The 23,156-nt window shown below is 35.8% G+C and overlaps 1 protein-coding gene across 2 annotated transcripts in view; it reads right to left on the bottom strand.

The window, feature by feature from the left end:
• Positions 1–22,072, bottom strand: part of LOC150102860 (mitochondrial glycine transporter-like) — a 203,470-nt gene extending 181,398 nt beyond the window's left edge. The window contains exons 1-2 of one of the 2 annotated variants that reach the window (XM_090398598.1): positions 21,923–22,072; positions 19,653–19,722 (exon numbers count right to left, since the gene is read on the bottom strand). In XM_090398598.1, the coding sequence (XP_090254724.1) occupies positions 19,653–19,712 (60 nt within the window). In that variant the 5' untranslated portion in view covers positions 19,713–19,722; positions 21,923–22,072. Of the gene's footprint in view, positions 1–19,652; positions 19,723–21,040; positions 21,194–21,922 lie in introns of those variants that run through there. The other variant, XM_090398597.1, reaches the window with a different exon arrangement.
• Positions 22,073–23,156: the final 1,084 nt, after the last annotated feature.

The raw sequence follows: 23,156 nt of genomic DNA, 5'->3' as shown, positions 1-23,156 counted from the left end.
AAGCCCAAAGAGTTCTGATGTTACAAGTAAAATGAAGAACGTTTATGGCAGAATGATTTTAATGCATGCCGATGATAGGGAAGTAACTGAATATATCATACAGATGGAGATATTGCAGTAACAATTAAAGCAAAGGCTTATATAGAAATAGAGGTAAATGAAGTGGAGGTGCACAGGAAATTACAGAAGCTTGATATGAATAAAGCTATGAGATTAGATGGTATACCAGCTAGAGTTGTACAAGAAGGTGCTAGGGGATTGGCAGTGCCTTCAACCATGTGGTTCGATTTAAATCTTGGCTCAGGATTAGTACCGAGGAAGCAGAAAGAGGTAAAAATAGTTCCACTGATAAAGGAAGGTCCAAGACAAACTAGCAAATTACCAACTAATGAGCATCTCAGGTTCCACTACATCTAAATCCATTTTCAACTAATGGATTTAGATGTAGTGGAACCTTTTTTGGTATATCTCAGGAGTGAGACCATAATCATTTTTTTCTCTAATTTGCTCTATGAAGACTGCAAGTAAATCAGACCACTCAGGGATGATGAAATTGTGAGAAGGTGGAACATATGAGTTAGTGTCCCTTTTGACACTCAAATTGTTCATCCCTGTTGTGGCTCTAATGACTGTACCCATGTCTATTGATTGCACCTTTAACAGTTGAAGCAGCAAAAAAGGCTCAGATCAAGAAAAAAAGATAGTTCTTTCATTAATGTAACAATGCTATTTCCTGATAGTACTATGACATACATCCCTATATATGAGAATTCTTCTTACAGCTGTCACTCCTTGGTCTTTTGATTCAGAGAAAAAATACGCATTAAAAATGAGGAGGCTCCATTTAGAGGTGTGTGTGTGTGTGTGTGTGTGTGTGTGTGTGTGTGTGTGTGTGTGTGTGTGTGTGTGTGTGTGTGTGTGTGTGTGTGTGTGTGTGTGTGTGTGTGCACGAGAGAGAGAGAGTGAGAGACAGAAAGATACTATTATTTAGCATTATTCCTAGTGCTTCTAGCATTTGTATATAGAAAAAATAGTGCATTGTCAGTATTCTTATAGCAATTATTACTCCCTTTATACTCTACCCGGCTCTGAAATATAGCATGCACTCCATTTCTCAAGTCACTATCTCTGCATGAAGCCATCCCTACTGCAGTTGTTGTCTGCCTGCTCTAGCACACTCACATCCTCATTAACTGAGTAAAATGTTCCAACAGGGATAGAAAATTAAAGTTATAGCATATTTCAGTAGGATAGGGAGGATAAACATGGTGGTGGAGCATTACTTGTGATAAGAGAAGAATTGTGCCCTCTCAAGGTATCACAGAAGAAAAAACACTAATAGCTTTGAGCATATTGTGAGATAGATGTTTATAAGACAGGATATTCAGTAGCATGCTTCTACAGACCGGGGAATAGATATGATAATGAGCAGGAAATGTTTAGGCAAATCCATTTGGCTAGTGCAAAGCATAAACTGGGCATGAGGCAGCATGCAGTATTAAGAGAACCAAATTTTTGGATTTTTTTTTTTTAGAGAAAATCATTTTAGGCAGAATGTGGTGGAGTGAACATGAGGATCAAGAATTTTGGATTTGGTCATAGAATCAGAAAATCTGATCTGACATATATACTTGCCAAGTGGGTGAGAGTGACCATGCAGTCCTGACCTGGAGGATGAATAGCCATGCAGAAGAAGTATCAGGGCAGAAGGAATTTATGTGGAATTATAACAAAGTGTGCAACTATTATTATTATTTTATTATTATTATTATTATCCAGGCCTCCAAGAAGTCAAAAGACTCATCTTGGGAGGTCGTTTTTAGGAAACACAAAGTTTATCATACCACTCCTTGAACCCATTGACCATTCCTGCTCCAACCACTCTCTCAGGCAATGCATTCCAAGGTTCAACCACCCTCCATGCAAAGAAACCACTCCTCACCCTCTTGAGCACAGCCTTCTTACATAACTTGTCATCACTCCTTCCCACCGTTCCAAACAAGTGAAAGAACTCTCCAATGTCTACCCTGTAACTCCCTCTTAACAGTTTAAAAGTCTCGATCATATCACCTTTCCTTCATCTATCCACCAAACTCTGCAGTCCACATTCCCTCAGTTGATCCTCATAACTCATCTTGTACAGTCCTGAAACCATCTTTGTTATCCGCCTCTGTACTACCCTTTCTACAGTCAATTTATCCCCTTCAAATCCCGGGGACCAAATCTGAGAACAATAGTCTAAGTGTGGTCTGATCAGGATCTTATACGATAGAATAATAAAACTCTTTATCTCTGCAGGTCAGCGTCCTTCTCAGTATTGCAGCAATCCTCTGGCTTATCCTCACCACCTATGCAATATGCTCCCTAAATTTCAGTTTTTCTATCAATCATCACCTCCAGATCTCTTTTCTCCTCTACCTCCTCCAATCGAGTATGCATCCTCCCATCAATTGATCCCAAACCTCAAGACTTTACATTTTTCTGCATTGAACCGACACCCCCATTCATTTGCCCATCTGTCTAGTTTATTCAAATCCTCTTGCAGGGCTGTCATATCTGCACTATTACTGATAACCATTCCCAGCTTCACATCATCAGCAAACAACTGAATGTCCCCTTGCAATCCATTGACAATATCATTGATATAAAGGTTGAACAATACAGGTCCCAGTAGTGAGCCCTGTGGAACCCCACTTGTAACCCTCTGCTTTCTTGATATTGCCTCATCATACACAACTCTCTGACACCTATCAGTCTGCCAATCCTGAATCCATTTGACTAACCCGACATTTAAACCCATGTGCTGCAACTTAAATATCAGCTTATCATGTGGCACCCTGTCAAGTGCCTTTGCAAAATCCAAAAAAAATGGCAGTATATGCCTTTCCGTCATCAACTGCTCTCGTCACTTTATTATAAAAGGCAATCATATTACTAAAGCAAGAGCGCCCCTTAACAAATCCATGTTGATTCTCACAGATAACATTACCCTCATCTGCCCAATGCTGTATATAGTCCCTCACTAATTTCTCCAAGATCTTAACAACTACTGATGACACACACAAATAGGCCTATAATTAGACACTTCCAGTCTGCTACCCCCCCCCCCTTATGCAACGGTACTATCTCGCCTTCCTTCCATTCGCTGGGTACCTTTCCCGCAGCCAGACTTTTATTGAAAAGCCAGGTCAACGGAGCTGTCAGTTCTTTAGCACATTCTCTCAACACCCATGGTAAAATACCACCCAGTCCAACAGCTTTACTTGTATCCAGAGTACTCAGTATTGGATCACCTTCTCCTCTTGCACCTCTATACCCTGAACTGCCCTATCCCTCTAGTATTAAAACCTCTTCCAGGATTGAACTCCAATAAAGTGCTCATTGAACAACTTCACTATATCCTATGCATCAGTCACTCTATTCCCATTTTTATTCTGCAATGTCATTCTTCCACAATCGTGTCTCTACCTACTGGCCACATAGCTAAAAAATTCCCTAGGATTTTCTTTGGATCTTAATACCAATCTCTTCTCATATTCCAGTTTTGCCTTCCTCACCATTCTAATCACTCTCCTGACCTGCGTCTTATATTCTTCGTTTATCTGTCCTCCACCCCTCTCCTTATATCTCTTTTTCAACTGCAGTTCCTGTTTGATATCATTTGTCATCCACTTTACACCAAATTGTGTCCACTTCTTCACCCATGAAATACAGCTTACTATTGCTGCTAACAAATATTCTTTCACGATTTCCCAAACACTAATGATATCCTGGCCTTCCAGTTCTGCCTTCATGGAACTGCCCCTAGTTGATACCCAAGACGATTATAATCACCCGCCTTATAATTCTCAATATGTTCCCTTTTCTTTGATACACCTGCATGTCTGTTCATCTTCCAAGTTGAAACCACATGGTCACTCTCTCCAACTGGTGGGAGAGATGTCATCTCACTTATTATCACTCGTCTAATGCTATGACCAAATCCAAAACTCTAGAACCTCTTGTTCCCTCTATTACATGCTGCCGAAGACATTTGTTCCTCAAGAATTCCAGAAATTCTATCCCCTTCTTACAACTTGCATTTTCTTCTTCCCAGCTTATACTGCCTGCTGTAGTTAAAATCTCCCATAACAATCATTCTTCTTGCACTTGCCAAGCTCAACTGCCTAAACATTTCCTGGTCCCCACTCTGTGCTCCTTGGTTTATAGAAACACCCCACTAAATATCCAGTCTTGGCCGCTTCTACCTCATACCATATGCTTTCAAAACCATTTGTGTCACTGCCTTCCAAAGCTTCCACTCTTAGAGGACATAAGTCATCACTTATCATAAGCAGTACTTCCCCACCACGTTTTCCTTTCCTATCCTGCCGAAAAATGCTGTACCCTGTCACTTCAATTCCGGTTATTATATCATCCTCCATCAACCACGTCTCAGAGATCCCAATAACCTTTGGCTAGGTTGATGCTATTAGCGCCATCAGTTCATCTCCTTTATTTTGGATACTCCTAGCATTAGTATAGAGCAGTGTTTCTCAAACTTCATATATCCACGTATCCCTTCTTAAATTTTCATTATTACCAAGTACCCCCTAATTAATTAAAAAATAAATGCATTAATTAATTAAAAATAAATAAATTAATTAAAAAATAAAGTAATTGATTAAACCTTAATTTAAATTAATAAATTAATTTAAAATAACTAAAATTAAATATCTATTTTATTTGAATTTATATGTTCATGTAAACAAAAAATATGATTTATTTTTAAATTTTGGTTCTCTACAGATGTCAGACGACACACTCTTATCAATTTCATTTGATCCAGATGCAATATCAACGTTTTCTTGTTGCTTACAGCTACTTGTATTTGCTATATTGCTCTCTTTCAGGGGTTTTATAAATCCAATCTTTAACCAATGATCCATATGTAAGAATTTAAAAAAAAAAAAAAAACATACTGTATTTACTCGAATATAAAACTTTTTTCCCAAAATTAAAGCTAAAAATCGTGTTGCGAGATACGTGCAGGAATTTTCGGAAACTAAAGTTTTCAGAAAAAAACGGAAAACGGTGCGACTTACCAAGAAGCTCCTACTCGCTATCACTACCTTTGGCATCGAGAACCGTTTCTTTGTGTGCATCTTCAAAGTCATCTACCCAAATAGCGTCATCTTCTTTCCCATTATTTCAAGCAAAAATTACCAGTCATTTACAAGACTTGAGGTACATAAAGCAGTGAAGAACTGCATATGATTGGTGCGGTATTAACAAAAGATCACGTGAACCAAAGACAAATTAGCATTTCAACAGTTGAGTTGAAATGCTAATTCCCTTCAACCGAATTCCATAATATCTGAAACACATTCCCTATATATTTCTTAGTTTCAACACGTTAACGACGGGGGGTGTCAAGCAAAACCATGTGTTCCACCGGCAACATATGGTTTTGTTTGGTCTATACAGCAGTTTCTGTAGGAGAGGTAATGTGATTCATTAGTTAGTGCTGTTTTACCCCGGTTGTCTCTAATTGCACTGTTTGTTCAAAAATATAATAACTCCTTTAATTATGCATAGCCAAAAATTGCCACGTACCCCTAACGACCTTTTGCATACCCCCAGGGGTACGCGTACCACACTTTGAGAAACACTGGTATAGAGCATAGGTGGCTAACAGCAGGCCCACGGCAGGATAAAAAATATATTAAATTATATGTATTATCAATTTAGCTATTAGTTTCGACCACAGATTTTCTGATTGATATAGTAGTTATTCATTATTTCTGATGACGGAAATAATTTGTATTCTCAACACGGAATCACCTTCAGGATTTGTTACAAATATCGTCATCATCGTTAAAAATTGACTTTGATGAACTTGTTGCCGCTCATAAACATCCATAGTGTTCTCATTAAGTTGTATTACATATAAAAAAAAAAAAAAAACAGAAATATGTAATTAAATTTAATAACTTATATTTAAATCAATCAAATATTTTATATTGCTCTCCCAGTAGTAAAATGATTTAAAAAATATAGTAATTCAATACGTATAACTATTGCCTTGAAAAAATGCAGAATTTATTTTTATTTAAGTTAGTGTGCGGCCCGTGATGCTACCACTCATCATATATTGGCCCTCGTATAGAATGAAGTTGGCTATGCCTGGTATAGAGCATAAAAATGTCACTGCTTCTATACCTATTGTCCCCTCTCAATCGCCCTGGGCTCAATGTTACTTGATGTCGTCCTGCTTCCCCCAAGCACCCATTCCCACAAGAGGCCCCCCCCTGCTATCATTCACCCTGGGAATTCTAGCTTCCCTGCATTGACACACTGACTTGTCAGAAAACAGCAATCTTTCCAGATGCCTTTGTCCTTCCTCATTGAAATGCAAGCAGTCTCTAGCATACGGTTCCCTTCTGTCCTCAAACACCTTCCAAGCATCCACGTATTCTAATCCTCTCTTCTCACACATTCTGGCTATTATGCGATTCAGTATTGCTGCTCTTCTGCTCAGCTCGTCACTATCATACCTTGGCAACACACACACAATCTTCCCTCTGTGCGTTTTCTTTTGCACAACTTCAAGCAAGAATCTCAGATCTCTTGTCGCCCCGATTTACACTGCCTCTCAAGTCATTCGTGCCCACCATCACAATCATTTCATCCATCCTTTCACCCCTCTTAATTGCCATAGCCACATTTTCTATCATCCCTCCAGGCAAACACACCTCTGGCATCCTATCTTGCACACACCAGAGATCATCGAGTCTCCATACATCACACCTCTAACCACTCTGTTCCTTGATATTATAGATTACAAACCAGCTTACAGCAGTACAATGGATGAAAGAATTTGAAAGATAAGAGATCAGTAGTGAATGAGAGATATTAAAGAAAATAACTGTTAACAGCAATACTAGATTGTAATAAATAGTTTTAATGGAACATATACACTAGATGTATTTAAATACCTTTCACATCTTACACATGTAACAAAAGTATAGAATTTTATTAAAAAACTAATATTTCATCCAATGTTATGTGGACATCATTAAAGAGACATATTGTTAACCACATTCAAAATCACAATAATGAGTGATACATCATGCATATACTAGCTCGTGTCTCAACACAGCTGACATATAGTTATTCATGTGACATCATTTTGACACCATATGGTCACTCCTGCACCTCACTGAGTTTTGGGAGTGAAGCCTTCTGCTAGAAGTGGCACAATGCAGATGCCCTTTCCATAAAGAGTTAGTAGGATAATCACAAAGATCCATGCAGGATTTAAACACCAGCAGGATTTAAACCTGCAGCCTCTTGGCCAGAGAGCAGATATGCTAACCACTCGGCCAACCAGGCTGGTGCTGAAGTATGTGATTATGCTATTAGAGCTCAAAAGGAACAACTGTAAAAAGCTGTGTAGATAAAAAATAATTTTAAATAATTATTAAATTTAAAAAAAATTATAAACAAATTATAGTCATGACTTCCTAAAACTTGGAGATTGGCTTGCTGTATGATCAATTAAGGTTCAGACAATTTTGTAGTGTTTCACATATGGTAGATTCTATACCTGGAGTGAAAAAGAAAGCAATTTTGAGTCAAATGGATGACCATAGAAATTAAAAATAAACTGCAGATAAAAAAAAAGAGATTATGGAAGTCATAATAATTATATATAATAAATGAAAATACAAGAAGAGGGTAGTGCTGCAGGTCTCTTCTTGGAATGTTCCATTCTGGTTCAGCAGGCTTTATTCCTAGCATGGTGCGAAGTGTTAGAAGCAAATGAAGAGGATGTATTCCAAATACTGAGTACACTAAACATCAATAAGGCAAGGGGACTGTCATGTATTTTAAAGCAATGTGCTGTGGAAATTACCATGCCATTAACTTGGCTACTTAATTAAAGTCTTGCAACAGGATAAATTCCTGGAGAGCAGAAGGGGAGTACTATAGTGCCATTACATAAAGTTTGCATTTCTTCTGTAGTTAAAATTTTGGAGAAATTGGTAAGAACTCATATACAGAATTGGGCAGATGAGGGAAATATTATGAATGCAGGCCAGCATGGATCTGTGCTCTTGTTTTAGTAATAGTAATCTGGTTACCTTTTACAACAGAGTAAAAAGGGCAGTGCATGAGGGTAAGGCACATACTCCTAGCATGGTAAGAAGTGGTGAAGTGTTAGAAGTGAATGAAGAGGATGTATTCCAAATACTGAGTACACTAAACACTCCTATTTGGGGGGGGGGGGGGAAAGCATTTGACAGGGTGACAAGCTCGCTTTTAAATTGCAACATATAGATTAAGATATTGCTTACTCAGAAAGAAAGCAATGACATTCCCTGTGGTATTGTATGGATGTGAAAGTGGGACCCTGAGAAAGAGTGAAAGAAGGAAGATATATGGCATTTGAATTATGGGTTTGGAGATGCTTACTAAGAATACCATGGACTGCAAAGCAAACCAAAAAATCAGTAATAGGTAGAATAAAGCCAAATTACTCCCTCGAAGCTATGATCATCAAGAAAAATGATCATACTTTGGACATATTATGCAAGCAAATGACAGTCTGGAGAAGATGACGATGCTTGCTAAAGTTGATGGAAGCAGGAGAAGAGGAAGACCAAGAATTAGATGGGTGGATGGAGTTAAAGAAGCAACTGGAATGCAACTGGAATGCACCTGGAAATTCTGAAAGATATGACTAGGGACAGATCTGAATGGAGGGCATACGTTCATAGAATCATCAGGAGTCGAAAACGACTCGAAGGAACATAACATTGCTTTAGAATGGATTGGTAACTGACTTTCTGATAGACAGATAGTTGTACATGGTAGAGCAAGGAAGTAGTACGGTTACAAGTGGAGTTCCACAGGCTACAGTACTGGGAGCATTACTGTTCAATTTTTTATGTCAACAATATTGTAGAATATTGATTATGAGGAGGCTGATGGCATGTAGACTGCAGAGTTTGGAGGCCAAAAGACAAAGGGATGGGGGATAATGATCAAGACATTTCCGCTGTTGAAGGGTTATTGTCGGATTAACAATGAAGATATTTTTCATATGGTAGAACCAGCGCAAGCATCCCTGTAAGTTGCAAAGGAAGCAGCCACCAAAAGGGTAAAAAGTAATTTTTTTACATAGAGAGTGGTAGGAAGATGGAATGCGTTGCCTGAGAGAGTAGTGAAAGTGCAAACAGACGATGAATTAAAGAGTGGTATGACAGACATTATATTGACTAGCACTGACCTATCAGGATGAGTCTTCTGACTCAATGGCAGTCAAGAAAACAATAATAATAATCTTATAGAACCCTTTTAATGTTTCTATCATGTCCTCCTATTTGCTGCCTATAAACTAAACTTTGTAATCTAAACACCTTCAATCTATCCTCATAGATTGACGGTGTGTAGGTTACAAAGTTGCAAGTTAGCATTTCACACACTTGTCACCAGCATGGTTACTCATCTCTGAATCCTATCCACCACCTCTTCAGAAACCCAGGTAACCAAATCTGTAAACAGTAGTCAAGATGCAGCAAAATCATAGCATTATAAAGTATGGCTCAAAAGATTACTTGGATGTTGAAAAATATGCTAACAATTAAAGATAGGGAAGTTATTATCTCTCTTTATAATGCTATGATTTTGCTGCATCTTGAGTACTGTTTACAGATTTGGTTACCTGGGCTTCCGAAGAGGTGGTGGATAGGATTCAGAGATGAGTGACCATGCTTGTGACAAGTGTGTGAAATAGTAATCTTTTGAGCCATTTTACGAACTTTTGCAATATGCCCTCTGAACTCTCTGCCCACCATTATTCCCAAAGTCGCTAACCTCATCAGTTTCCTGCAATTCAGTACCATCAATATAATACACAGTATGCGACCTTTTTTAACCCAAAGTGCATAACCTTACATTTTGCAACATTAAACTGACAATCATTATTCTTTGCTCACAATGCTAGTTTATTTAAATCATCCTGCAGGATATCCACATTCCCTTTATCAACTACTGCCCTCAATAGTCTTCATTCATCATCAACTGAATGAATATTCTCCCCCCACTTAAATAATTCCTTATATTTAATATATAAATTAAAGAATACTGGTTCTAGTACAGAACCCTGAGGTGCTCCACTAGTCACCCTCATTTTCCTAGATACCACTCCACTATATACTATTCGCTGGTGTCTATCAGCCATCTCCATATCCATGCCACCAGCTTCATATCCATTCCCATTTACTCCAACATTTCTGATAGTTTTTCATGCCATATTCTATCAAATATCTTTGCAAAGTCTAGCAGTGTCACATTGCAGCTATTTCCCTTATCTAATTCTGCTGTTGCTCTATTATAAAATGTTAGTAAATTACTATGACAAAACCAAGCTATCCATCATAGAGTTTCATATTCCTATCCATCCAATGTTAGATTTTACCTTTAACTAACTTCTTCAATACTTTAACCACCACTCCTTAGATACAAACCAAACTGAAATTTTGCTGTCTTGGAGCCACTTTTATGTAATGTAACTATGTTGCCATCTTTCTGCTTCCTTGGAAATGTGCAGAGCTGAGACTTGGATTAAACAACTTCAGAGGCACTGCCAATTCTCTTGAACATTTGTGTAACTCAGAAAAACTGGCTGGGCAAGTTAAAATATGGAGATACTAATGAGAGACAGTCATCAAATCCAACACTTCAAAAACTTGTATTGGTTCCACAATATGGCTGCCTAAAGTAGTTGTTATCCATCAGAAATTCTAGAAATTCACATCATTCAATATGCTGTTTTCTTTTTCAAATTATTTTTTCCAGGAATCTCAATTATCCTCATAATTGAGATTCCTCATTACTCCCAGTCCTAGTGATGAGAGCTTAGTCCACCTTTACCACGAGTTGCCTCAGTCCCGAAGATACTTCAGGCGCAAACTTTGTTTGCTTACACTTGGTTAAAGGATTAAACTAAATTTATTATAGTCTAACCAAGTGGGGGGGGGGGGAACTTCGAATATCTTTCTTTAAATCTGGAGTAATTTAATAAGGTGAGACAACACCTTTTGGCAACTCATATAGGTAAATATGAGTTCTCCCTTAGCATGACCACCTCTGGGTCTGGCTCCCACTGACGAGACCTCAATTAAGTTTTAACTGAGGCTCGGTTGTTGCTGTCACACAGGTCATGGGTGTGGGAGGGGGGGGAGATAATGAATGACAATGCTGTAGCCCATGAAGTTAACTGAGGCATGGCTGTTGTTGTTACCCCTCAGATGACATATAAGCAAATCAGTGGATCTGCTCGGTGGTGTGGTGAGCCTGCCACGGGGTAGAGCCAACGCTGAGAGTTCTTCTCAGTGGCAGGGTGAGCCTGTTACTGAGGGAAACAACACCGAGTTTTTGGAGTTTGACCTGTACTTGAACATTCAATAAAGGTCAAAACTGGTCTGGGTAGTGGCCCTTCCCTAAATGCATAGCATTATACATGTCTGCAAGAAGATGTGCTTTGCATTATGGGAGATACTAAGACAAGTGATGAGAGCTTAATCCACCTTTACCATAAGTTGCCTCAGTCCTGAAGATACTTCAGGTGCAAACTATGTTTGCTTACACTTGATTAAAGGATTAAATTAAATTTATTATAGTCTAACCAAGTGGGGGAAAAAAAAAATTCTAACAATTTATTACATCCCAGGCCTACCAATTTTTGGTAGGAGTTGTCATGAAGTATTGAAGTGGAAGATAGCCAATCAGAGGAAGATTTTACTGAAAAAGGATATATGTAGAAATATAATAGACAGCTGATAATGGAAAATTCAATAGTCATCTTACGTCAATACCATGAGACGATGATGAACAAAAAAGGTTGGAAGATGTTGCTTTAGCCTATTTGCATTTTATGAAGAAGTGACAAACGTGTTGGATAAGAGTGACTTATATATGGTGGTAAGTATTTTCTTTTATATTCTTGGATTTCACAAAGACATTTGATACCAGAAGCACAAAAGGCATTTATACCAAAAATCAGATGATGCACTAACCCTTCAAGAGTTGGTTAATTGAGGGTTCATTCATTTGAAGATTAGATAATAGAGAGATCACTGTATCTGACATAGATAATGTAAAAATGGATACCAAGAATCAGATAAAAAAGTTAGAAGTGAAGTGAATGAACAAGAAATTAGGCAGGCAGTATAGAAAAAGAAGTTATGGGGAAGGATTAGATGCATTAGAAATAACAAATGCAGGCTAGAAATGTGACAGACATGGTGAAGAAATTTGCCAAATAAAATATTCTATGCGAGCAAGCAAAAGAAAGAATAAATATTCAAGTGCCATTGTATGTAGTAGGATGAATGAAATTATGTAATAAGCACTGTGTGAGTATTTGAAACAGGCATAAATGATGCTGTATACTACCCAGAAGTAATGCAAATAGTACAAGAAAAGCAGACAAACCAGAGATATTGGGTAGTGTAGGCTAGATGTTAATAAGAACATGGGATTAGATATCAACATCACTGATTTTTTTAAGAAATGTGCAAACCTTTGATCTTGCTGTTTAATAGATACTGCAATAAGATTAATCTCTATTGCAATGCCTATTAAACAGCCTAAAAGACAAATAATGCTTGTACAGAAGTTATGTTTCAAATGACTGTTGTAGTTAAGTTCTGCAGTAGTAGTAGTTAAGGTAAAGGCTGTGTAAGACTAAAATATAGACTAGGTTGACATGCATAGTATTCTCAATAACAGCATAAGTTGCCAAAAGGAAGATCTTGCCTTAACAAGTCTATATGCATTTTGTGAAGAAGTGACAAATGTGTTGGATAAGACTGGCATATGGTGATGTCTTATATTCTTGGACTTTACAAAGACATTTGATATCGAAGTTGATGTACAAAATAGAGGAAGAAGGGGATGGATAACACATTAATCAGACAGACAGATAGGACATTAACTATCTGTATGACAGCTAATCGCCTATCAAGCAAAGAGATGTGTGTGGAGAAAAATGAAAACAAGAGTATCCCTGTAGTGACCACTGGCAGGTTGCAACAAGATATCGTTCACTGGCTGTACTATTCAACCTACTGATTGGAAATATTTCGTGCAAACTGACTGACTGAAGACATTACATCTCATGCTGATTATTCAAGAGTGACGAGAATTATATGCAGTGATGCTGATGTTAAATGTCTTCATGAATATTTAAATAAATTTACCCTGAATAATGAGTTGAATCCATGAGCATCATTTTGATTGTAATGTTAATTTTAATAAGTGCAGAGTGTTGCATTTTTGCATGCAGATCTGCATGCAAAGTTGTGTACCATTTTGATAGAACTGTGTAGTAGGAGGCAGATGAGATTAAAAATAGGGAGAGGAAGCAATGGTTAACAGATATTCAATTCTGTCGGTATGGCAAACAACAATTTCTGTCAATGACTGCACAACACATAGCTGCTATTATAAATAGGGCAGTGATATTACAAAAGGGAGGTTATAAGGGGTAAGTCAAGGGAATTGTTTGGCTATATGGCAAGCAAGAGAGAGAGCATATGGCAGGTTGACACTGGTGGATAATCATGAAAGCAGTGTGACCGCTGTAAAGGATATAGTAGAATTATTGAATGAGCACTTTATCAGCGTATATCATACTGGTGTAAATGTTGCGATACAATATATAGAAAGGCAAGTATTAGGTGGATTGGAAGTGAAAGAATTGGAAGTGTATCAGGTGTTGATGAATTAGATATTAATAAGGCTATGGGAATAGATGACATATTACCAAATATTCTTAAGGAATGTGCACAACAGTTAGCTATGCCCTTGACTTGTTTATTTAACAAAAGTCTTGCAGCAGGGAAGGTTCCTAAGGAGTGGAAAGAAGGCAAAATAGTAACCACTCCACAAGCATGGTTCTAGGATAAAATTTCCAATTACAGACCAGTCTGTATAACTGGAGTTATAGTCAAGGTGTTTGAGAGATTAGTTAGAAAGAGAATACAAGACTGGGTTGATGGACATAGTGTTCTTTATGATGGTCAGCATGAATTTGTAAAGGATAGGTCTTGTTTTAGAAAGATACTTGCATTTTACGATAAGGTAATGCGTGTGGTAGATAAAGGAGAATCATATACAGTGATATTCTTGGACATTGCAAAGCATCTGATAGATTACCATATATGTTAATGTACATGCTGCAGAGGATGGGAATGGATAGTATGCTGGTTAGATGAATTGGAGATTGGCTCTCTGAACAATACCCACAAGTAGTGTATGAAGGAGCAGTACCACAAAAAAGATAACCAGTGGTATGCCCCAGGGTTTTGTTCTTTGGTCCCTGCTCTTTAATTTATTTGTTAATGATATTTCATGTGGATTGACTTGGGATATTAAGTTGTTTGCTGATGATGCAAAGTTAGGGAGCATTACTGTTATTAATTCAGGAAGATTTAAGTAGGATTTCAGTTTAGACAAAGAAATGGGGTTATAGTTTTAGTATTAATAAGTGCAAGGTGATGCAGTTTGGAGTACAGAGATATAAGGCTGTGTGCTATAATGATGAAACTTTGCTTCAGAAGTGGATGAGATTTGGAATCTGGGGATGATGGATGATAGCAGACTGAGGTTTAGAGGGTACATTGTAAGTGTTGTAAAGAGTGCTCGTAGCACTGAGGCTATGATAAGGAGTGCACTTACATGTAAGAATAACAAGATAGTTGTGCCAATATATAAAGTACTGGTCAGATGCCACTTGGATTATTGTTTGGATTTGAGCACTTAATTTTCATTGCAATGTGGGAACAGTGGAGGTCCAGAAACGAGTGAGTAAGGCAATATCACAACAATGGAATGTTGACTATGGAGAGAAATTAAAGGAATATAAATAGAGTGTAGCAGATGAGAGGGGAAAGTGTTGATGTGATAGACATGTAAGTTATTGAGGAGATTTTATCAGATCAATACAGGGGATTATCAAAAAAAAGTAAAAAATGAGAGGAGAAAAATCAGAAGCCATCCTTGGAAACTATGTAAGAGTGTGGTGAAGAAGGGCGAGAAGCAGATTTTTTTACATAGTGAATTGTGGGGTGGATGGAACACATTACCAAAATACACCTAAAGCTCTTTTTACACGATATAAAAAGAACTACTTTACTATCGCGTAAAAAGAACTACTGACTCCATAGAAAAAGTGAAGATTGGTTCCAAACCTGAAATATAAGCAAAATAATGAAAAAAAAAAAACATTAAATTTGTTAGGATCATAAGATTTTTATTTACATTTCATGGAAAACACACATACATATAATGAATTTTAATAACTTTAAAAAAAACATATTCATTTCAGTTGTTTGCTAAGGATTCTATAAAAAAATTATGTTATTCGATATCAGTTTCTGACAATAAACGCCAAAGCTTTCGTTTTCGTGAGACTGTAATAGTAATGGTATTATTGTCATCGACTTCTGCCTCAACTTGTGGAATTATTCTTGTCATGTCTTGAACAAAAGTACCACTGGTTGTTTCAGTAGTTTTAGGCATGAACTCAGTTATTAATCACTGTGTTGATGCTTTATATAAGTCGCGATATAATTCTCTCTATTAAGACATTAACAACTTAAGCTCAAATGAAAACTTCCCAGCACATTCTTCATTTGGATCATGTCAGGCAAAATAATTGCCTAAATTACTGGCCAGTTTAAGACCTTTTTTAATTAAATCAGCAGTAAAAGAAGGATTATCTTGATCATTATTATTAACTTCTTCTCTTTCAGGAGTCTTAGAAACAATCTTCACTATTTCGTCTTCGCTAAGAGGTTTATCAATTAACAATTCTTCGATATCTCCGACGTAAGATCATCGAATCCTTCTCCGCCAATTTCACATGCTAAACTTATTATATTGGGGAATTCTGCAGCATGATTGAGGGGAACAGGAGCATTCTCTTTAACACATGTGGGCTAAATAGCTTTCCAGCAGGCATTCATAGTTTCTGGTCTCAATTCAGATAACGATAATCGAACCTGATCAATACAATCCATAATTGAAAGTTTTTTCCACACATCCATAACTGACAGAGTTTCATCATCATTTAGCTTATTCAAAACGTACTGAAATGTTCGTCTGACATAATGTTTTAAAAGTCGCAATTATACCCTGATCTAGAGGTTGTAGTAATGATGTGGTATTGGGCGGCAGAAAAAAAAATTGCACATTTGGGTATTCTATGGCAGGATGACAGGGTGCATTATCAAGAATCAAAAGCAATTTAAATTTGAGACCCTTGTCATTCAAATAGCATCTAACTTCTGAGCACAAAATGTTTGTGGAACCATTCAGTGAAAATATCAATGGTCACCCAAGCTTTTTTGTTGGCCATCCAATGAACTGGCAATTTTTGAAAATCTACGCCTTTCGTTGACTGTGGTCTTAATGATCGATTTATGAGCAGTGGATTTAACATCCGATCTCCTAAAGCGTTAGAACAAAATAGGAGTGTTATGCGATCCTTTGCTGCTTTGAACGAACCGACCGTTTTTTGCATTTTTGATACATAAGTTCTGTTTGGCATTCTTTTCCAGAAAAGGCCAGTTTCATCCATATTCCAAACTTGTTCACGAGTGTAACCTCCATCTTCAATTATTTTAGCAAGTTTCTGTGGAAATGTTTTAGCAGCTGTTTCATCAGCAGAAGCCATTTCACCTTTAATTTTTATATTATAAAGAGCATGTCTTTTAATAAACTTAGCCAACCAACTATTGCTTGCATGAAATTCATATTTTTTCCTCGATTGAGATGAAGTATCTGGCTGCAGTTTTTTAATCTGTTCATAAAATCTCAATGCTGATTGCTTAATGGAATTTCCGTCAACTGGCATTCTTTTTTGTACATTATCTTCTATCCACATCACTAAAGCTTTTTCAGCCCTTTTCTAGAACAACATTTCTTGTGTCTGATGATGATGATTGAGTGCGAAATTATCATTTCGCACTCAATTTGTACCAGAACATACTGCTTTTCTAATAGCCTCTTCATTTTTCTTTATAGATCTGACAGTTGATTCACGGACTCCAAAATGCTTACCCACACCCATCCCACCTTCCCCAGTTTGAAGACGATCTAAAATTTGAATTTTTATATCCAAGAAAATAGCTTTTTTTTTTTGGGGGGGGGTTATCGGCAACATCGTGTGAGGGCCGGATTAAAATCTTAAGTTAATGAAATGAAAGTTTGAAAATTACATATAGCTTATCATTTATTATTTCTTGGCAAAATTATTAATTTTATAACACAATTTTTATTTTGATTTCACTTAAAAAATGCAAATGCAAAAAATGTGGTAACTGTGTTGTCTACTCAAACACCAAATTCAAACTGCTGAGAACTGCTTTTTTATGCTCAATCAGTTATGTAATTGGAAATTCCCAATAAATGAAATTCGTAAGAATTTAGAATTTTCTTCTTTAAAACAAGAATGTAATTCTACAAAATTCTCAGAATTTTCTTGAATTATGGATTTTTTCCTAACTTAGACTTTAGGTTGGTCACGTAAAAGTGAATAAAAATCGCGTAAAAAAAAATTATTTTTGATATCCCAATTCGCGTAACTCCGAATTTGCGTAAAAAAAATTTGCATATAAGGAGGTATATTGTCACTGTAGGAAGTGCTATGGATTTTAAGGTTCAATATGATAAATATGCTCTCAGTTGAATGATCCTCCCACAGTGAGTCTGCTGACTCCATAGTTGGGTGTAGTAATAATAATAACAATAATTTTAAATATAAAGAGGCAATAGACTTCATTTTGGCGATATAAACATTATTTAAATTAAGGAGGATATTAAATCCCACATTGTTTTAAAACCAAAAAAAAACTCAAAGATTGGAATCGGAGAGTTTCATGCCGAATATAGTTTACTATATTCGGCATGAAACTCTCCGATTCCAATCTTTGAGTTTCTTTTTCGGTTTTAAAACAATGTGGGATTTAATATCCCCTTAATTTAAATAACAATAATAATTATGCCAATGAACAAAATATTGATCAGACACTACACAACTATTATGTGCAAATTTGGTCACGTGGTTTCCACACTGTGATGGTGAAACTCTGGAGAGAATCCACATATGAGTAACTGAGACAATATCAGGGCTCTGGATTCTCTCCAGAGTTTCCTCATCACAATGCAAACATAGTGACAATTTGAAGATGAGGAAATGTAAAGTAAATCTCATCTGCATATAAATGACAAAAAAAAAGGGGTGATATAACAGACTCACCTCTTTTTTTGCTCATTTATATGCAGATGAGATTTACTTTACATTTCCTCAGCTGCAAATTTGTCACTGCAATTTTATATGATTAACATGGAGGACATCTACACAGAGCGGAAAATCATTCCTGCAAGGTGAGAGAGCATAAGGGTATAGCAAACAAGGGAGTAAGCAGAATGCACTGAAAGTAAGTGCCATGGATAATGTGTGAATGAGTTTACAGTCCAATATATTGAATGCTGTCATGTGTGCAGTTTGCTGTTTTTGCTTCTCCAGAATTGTTAATAAAAACAACACCATTATTTTGCAATATACCTGCCACTGTCAGCCAGGCCAGTTAGTGGATAAGATTAACATATGTGCCAATGCTTAACACACTGATTCTAACAAGGATTTGGAGAAAGCCAAAAAGAAGAAAAAATCAGATCCATGAAAATAAATACTGTGTGCTAAAATGATTACAGAAATCATTTTTCAGAGCAGGCTGTGATGAATTTAACTGATCTTAGTACATACCAAGTCAAGGAGTTACTGTGTGCAGAAAATTTTACTGTTTGTTTATGCTTTTTAAAATATGGATACCAAAATGACATAATGATATAATATTATATAATCCAAAAATTTATACAAGAGTATGTTTATCAAATATAATATACTACTTGTTGAAAAATATCCCAAATTAAAAAATAAAGAAAAGTATTTCTTTCATTTCAAAATCATTCCTCTTATTAAATGAATAAGTCTTTTCACTTTTGTCATGTTTTATCTTTTTTTTTCCTTCTTTCAATAACCTTTATTGTAAGTTTAATGGATAAGGCCATTAAGAGATTTGGAAAAAAATGTTTCAAGAATGGCACAGAACAGATAATGAAGTCTAATCCAATAAACTGATTAAATTATTAAAATATTAAATGACATTTCAATATACACCTATATAAATGTTTAAAAAAAATTTTTTTTTAATTTCTTTTAGATTTTGTCAAATAGTTATTAAAATTATTGGATTTCAAATTTTCAAATCCAATAATTTTAATAACTATTTGACATAAAAAAAGTATATTAATAATTCTGAATTATTATAACGGTCTTTTGAAAACCCAAATTATACTTATATACTTTGTTATACTAAGTATATAAATATAACTTATACCAAAATATACTTAGTTATAGCCATCTGCTATAACTAAGAATATAATCTGCTATAACTTCAACTTTAGAATTTTAAAAAGCGGCATTCTCATTTAGTAGTGTTATAATAATAAAAGATAATATAATAATAATATTATAAATACAATAGAACTTTTTGTACATTTTTAAATTAATATTTGTTATCATTAAAACTTACGCTCTGCACTAATTCCATGGTTGTACTGGTCTTCTGCTGGCCCTCCTGCAAGTGAGGCATCAAGTAGGGCCTAGGAAGTAAATGATGAAATAATAACTGACGTAAGCCATGATAACCTTTCCCCAGTCTCTTAAAAATTTCTCTTAGCAACTATTATCAATACAACTGCTGTTTCTAAGGAGTTATTTCAACACAAAAACTAATAACAGTACACCATCCTCAAGACTAACTACTCCAACAAAATAAAAAAAATAATAATAATAAAGTTATGTTATCAATCGGTACTTCCATTCGTAAGACTTCTCAAAATATATATTTAGACATATAAACTAAATTACAAAATATGCAATCTACTGTATAAGTTTGGTGTTACAAAATCCCAAACCCCACAGAACGAGAACGGGGGGGGGGATTGTGTGCAGTTAGATTTATCTCATTAATATCTACAGAAACTAGTTATTTTCTAAATATTTTATATTCGTGAATTCCCAAAACTACTGCACAATTAACATATCAGTACCACAGCAGTGTAAATTTAATGCAAGTCCTGGAGAGCAATAATTATTATTTTTGCATAAATTTTTGGTTAGCGCAGACTACGACCACCAACCCTACAGGTCAGTCCACTCTTAAAACCAACTTTTTAACTTAAAATAAAGTTACTCAATGCCCAAGCAACATAGTCCATCACAGCGGATTCCAAATTATATATCAATCACGTGCTTTCTATTGAAATGACAAAAAAAAAAAAAAAAAAAAGTGGATGCTTATTATTTGGATATCTGTAGTCTATGCTTACGAACAATACTTTTATCATTAATACTTATATTGCTGCAATAATTTGTTCTGACATCGACGCATGCTTTGCTTCCCCCCCCCCCCATTTTAGTTACTCCAAATACTCGAAGACACAAAACCTTTGACAGAAAATAGGCAAGTGATTTAGGAGAAGGAAAGCATTTAGCAAGTTTCTTGGAAATATGAAGATTAGTATTCATTCCGTCTATTGATTGTAACATTAATACTTTATTATAGACAACTAATGAATTTCACTGCAGGAATGCAAATACTGGGGGGGGGGAAATAAAATAAAAATTCAAAGACGACCTTATATGTCATTATACAGACCTAGTTCATGTCACGATCAGTATTTTCTCTTGAAGCAAATCAATTTTATCAAGCTCCTTTGACCTACATTTCAAGTCCAAAATGTACGACCGAATTAAAATTAATTCATTTGTATAAATAAATATTTTAAAAAAAAAGTGACCAATTTGCGCAAAATATAAAAATGCAGTCGTTATTGACCTCAAAATATTGAAAAACGCAAATATGTGTTTAATTAAAATAAACCAGAGTAAAAGAGAAATCACCGCATTAAGGTTTACCTGTTTTCATAAATGTCAATATGTAATCAGATTAAGACAGCTCATTACAGATAAGATAACTAATCGCCGCATCTTACTATTCCTTCTACAAGTGGAAAACGGTGTCAACAACAAAAAAAAAAAAAAAAAAAAAAAAGTAATGCGTCACAGATGGTATGATTATCACGTGTCAGCCGAAGATCCAACAGCTTAGCTAGACGAGTTATGTACGGTATTTAATTTGCTGAGAACTGTAGAAATGTCATTTTCCTTTAAGAGCAATGTTGCAACCAGAAAGCTCTCGATTAGCATTGTTTAATGTCAATATTGACTGATTATGTCTGCAATGCATACTACGCCACCCAGCAAGCAGCACATGGAAAATGCGAGAAAGCCAAGGTCACCAAACGATATCCGATTCCTGTTGACAAGGCCAAAAGGAAACACTAATAAATGAATTAAATAATTAAAATATATTCATCTTTTTAGTAGAACTCTTAAGATAAGCGATTTATGCTGTATAAAAGTATTATGAAATGCTTAAGTATTATAAAAGTATTATGGAGAAAAAAAAGGGCAAATTTGGGTTGGGAAAAAGAAACGTTAGTAACATTCCCAAAGAAAAAAGTATTTTATCTAATGTACTTGACAAAAAATAAAAAAATAATAATAAAATAAAATAAATGAATGAATAAATAACTGTAAACTCTGGTCTAACATAATGAAGCAAGGTGTTTGTTTATATAATAGAAGGGAGGATGAGAAGGAAATTTCAAAGGAAAAAATTCAGAGAGAAGGCATGCAATCTAATGAAAGACTGTGCTCAAGTTTAATAGCGTACATCAAATTTAGTAAGTATACATAGAAAAGGCTTAGATTGTTGAACATAATTATTTTTATTACCTGACGCCACCACGGAGTCCAAAGAATCCACCGTGTGGGGTGCACTCCACACAACCCAACGTCTACAATGCTAATTCCGTCATCTATTTAAAATTCGAGTTTTCGGGAGAAATACGCTGTTAGCTCTAATCTCATTCGGATGTTATTATTATTATTATTATTATTCCTGATACCTCCAAGGATATAGCATGTTTTTGTGTGTGTGTGTGTGTGTGTGTGTGTGTGTGTGTGTGTGTGTGTGCGTGTGTGTGTGTCCGGGAAAATATGGTTTCTCGTACAAGCAAATCGTAAAAGAGAACCCACGCAATTTAGAGACAAAATATGATATTGTTGGTGTTGGTGGTAACAGTGTCGTTGTGTGTAGTTGGAGAATTAAACACGAGAGCAGTGACGTGTGTAGTGGAGTAGAGTGCCCCCCCCCCCCCCACGCAGTGGCGGTTATCCATCAGGCGCGCCTAGGGCCTCGTCGTCTCGAGGGGGCCTCAAAAATTACACAGGAAAAAGATAATTTGCCTCTAAAAATTTAGTGAACATTTATATTTATTATTTAAATTAAGGGGATATTAAATCCCACATTGTTTTAAAACCGAACAAGAAACTCAAAGATTGGAATCAGAGAGTTTCATGCCGAATATAGTATAATAAACTATAAAAGTATCGGCGATTACTAGCATGAGCTAATGCAACTAGGCCTAGTACGTAGTACAAACTCGGGCAACTCGCAGCAAAGGTGATAAAGTTCTGATCGCTATTCTTGGTATTTTCCATAATGTAAAAACACATTTCCTAGTAAATGTGTTTTTACATTATGGTATTTTGTATTTTCCATAATGTAAAACTGGACCTTTGCTGCGAGTTGCCCGAGTTTGTACTACGTATCGCCGATACTTTTATAATTTATTATACTATATTCGGCATGAAACTCTCTGATTCCAATCTTTGAGTTTCTTATTCGGTTTTGAAACAATGTGGGATTTAATATCCCCTTAATTTAAATAATGCTTATATCGCCGAAATTAAGCCTATTGGCTCTTAATATTTAAATAGTTTATATTTATTATTTATTTATTTGCGACTAGGACGTCAAAGGAACATAATCCGCTACTGCTCCCACGATAAGTCCTTGGAAGTGCAACGTAATAATAATAATAATAATAATACAGTGGTTTTATTTTATTGATGATGAATTTTTATACAATTCGGTGAAAATCAGTATTGCATGAGATGTGAAAGA

The sequence above is a fragment of the Typopeltis vanoorti genome, chromosome 9 (genome assembly GCF_054136105.1).
Source record: "Typopeltis vanoorti isolate ZY-2024b chromosome 9, IOZ_Tvanoo_1.0, whole genome shotgun sequence".
Lineage (NCBI taxonomy): Eukaryota > Metazoa > Arthropoda > Arachnida > Uropygi > Thelyphonidae > Typopeltis > Typopeltis vanoorti.
The sequence above is the reverse complement of the archived record's forward strand: the minus strand, read 5'-3'. Positions and strand labels throughout refer to the sequence as shown.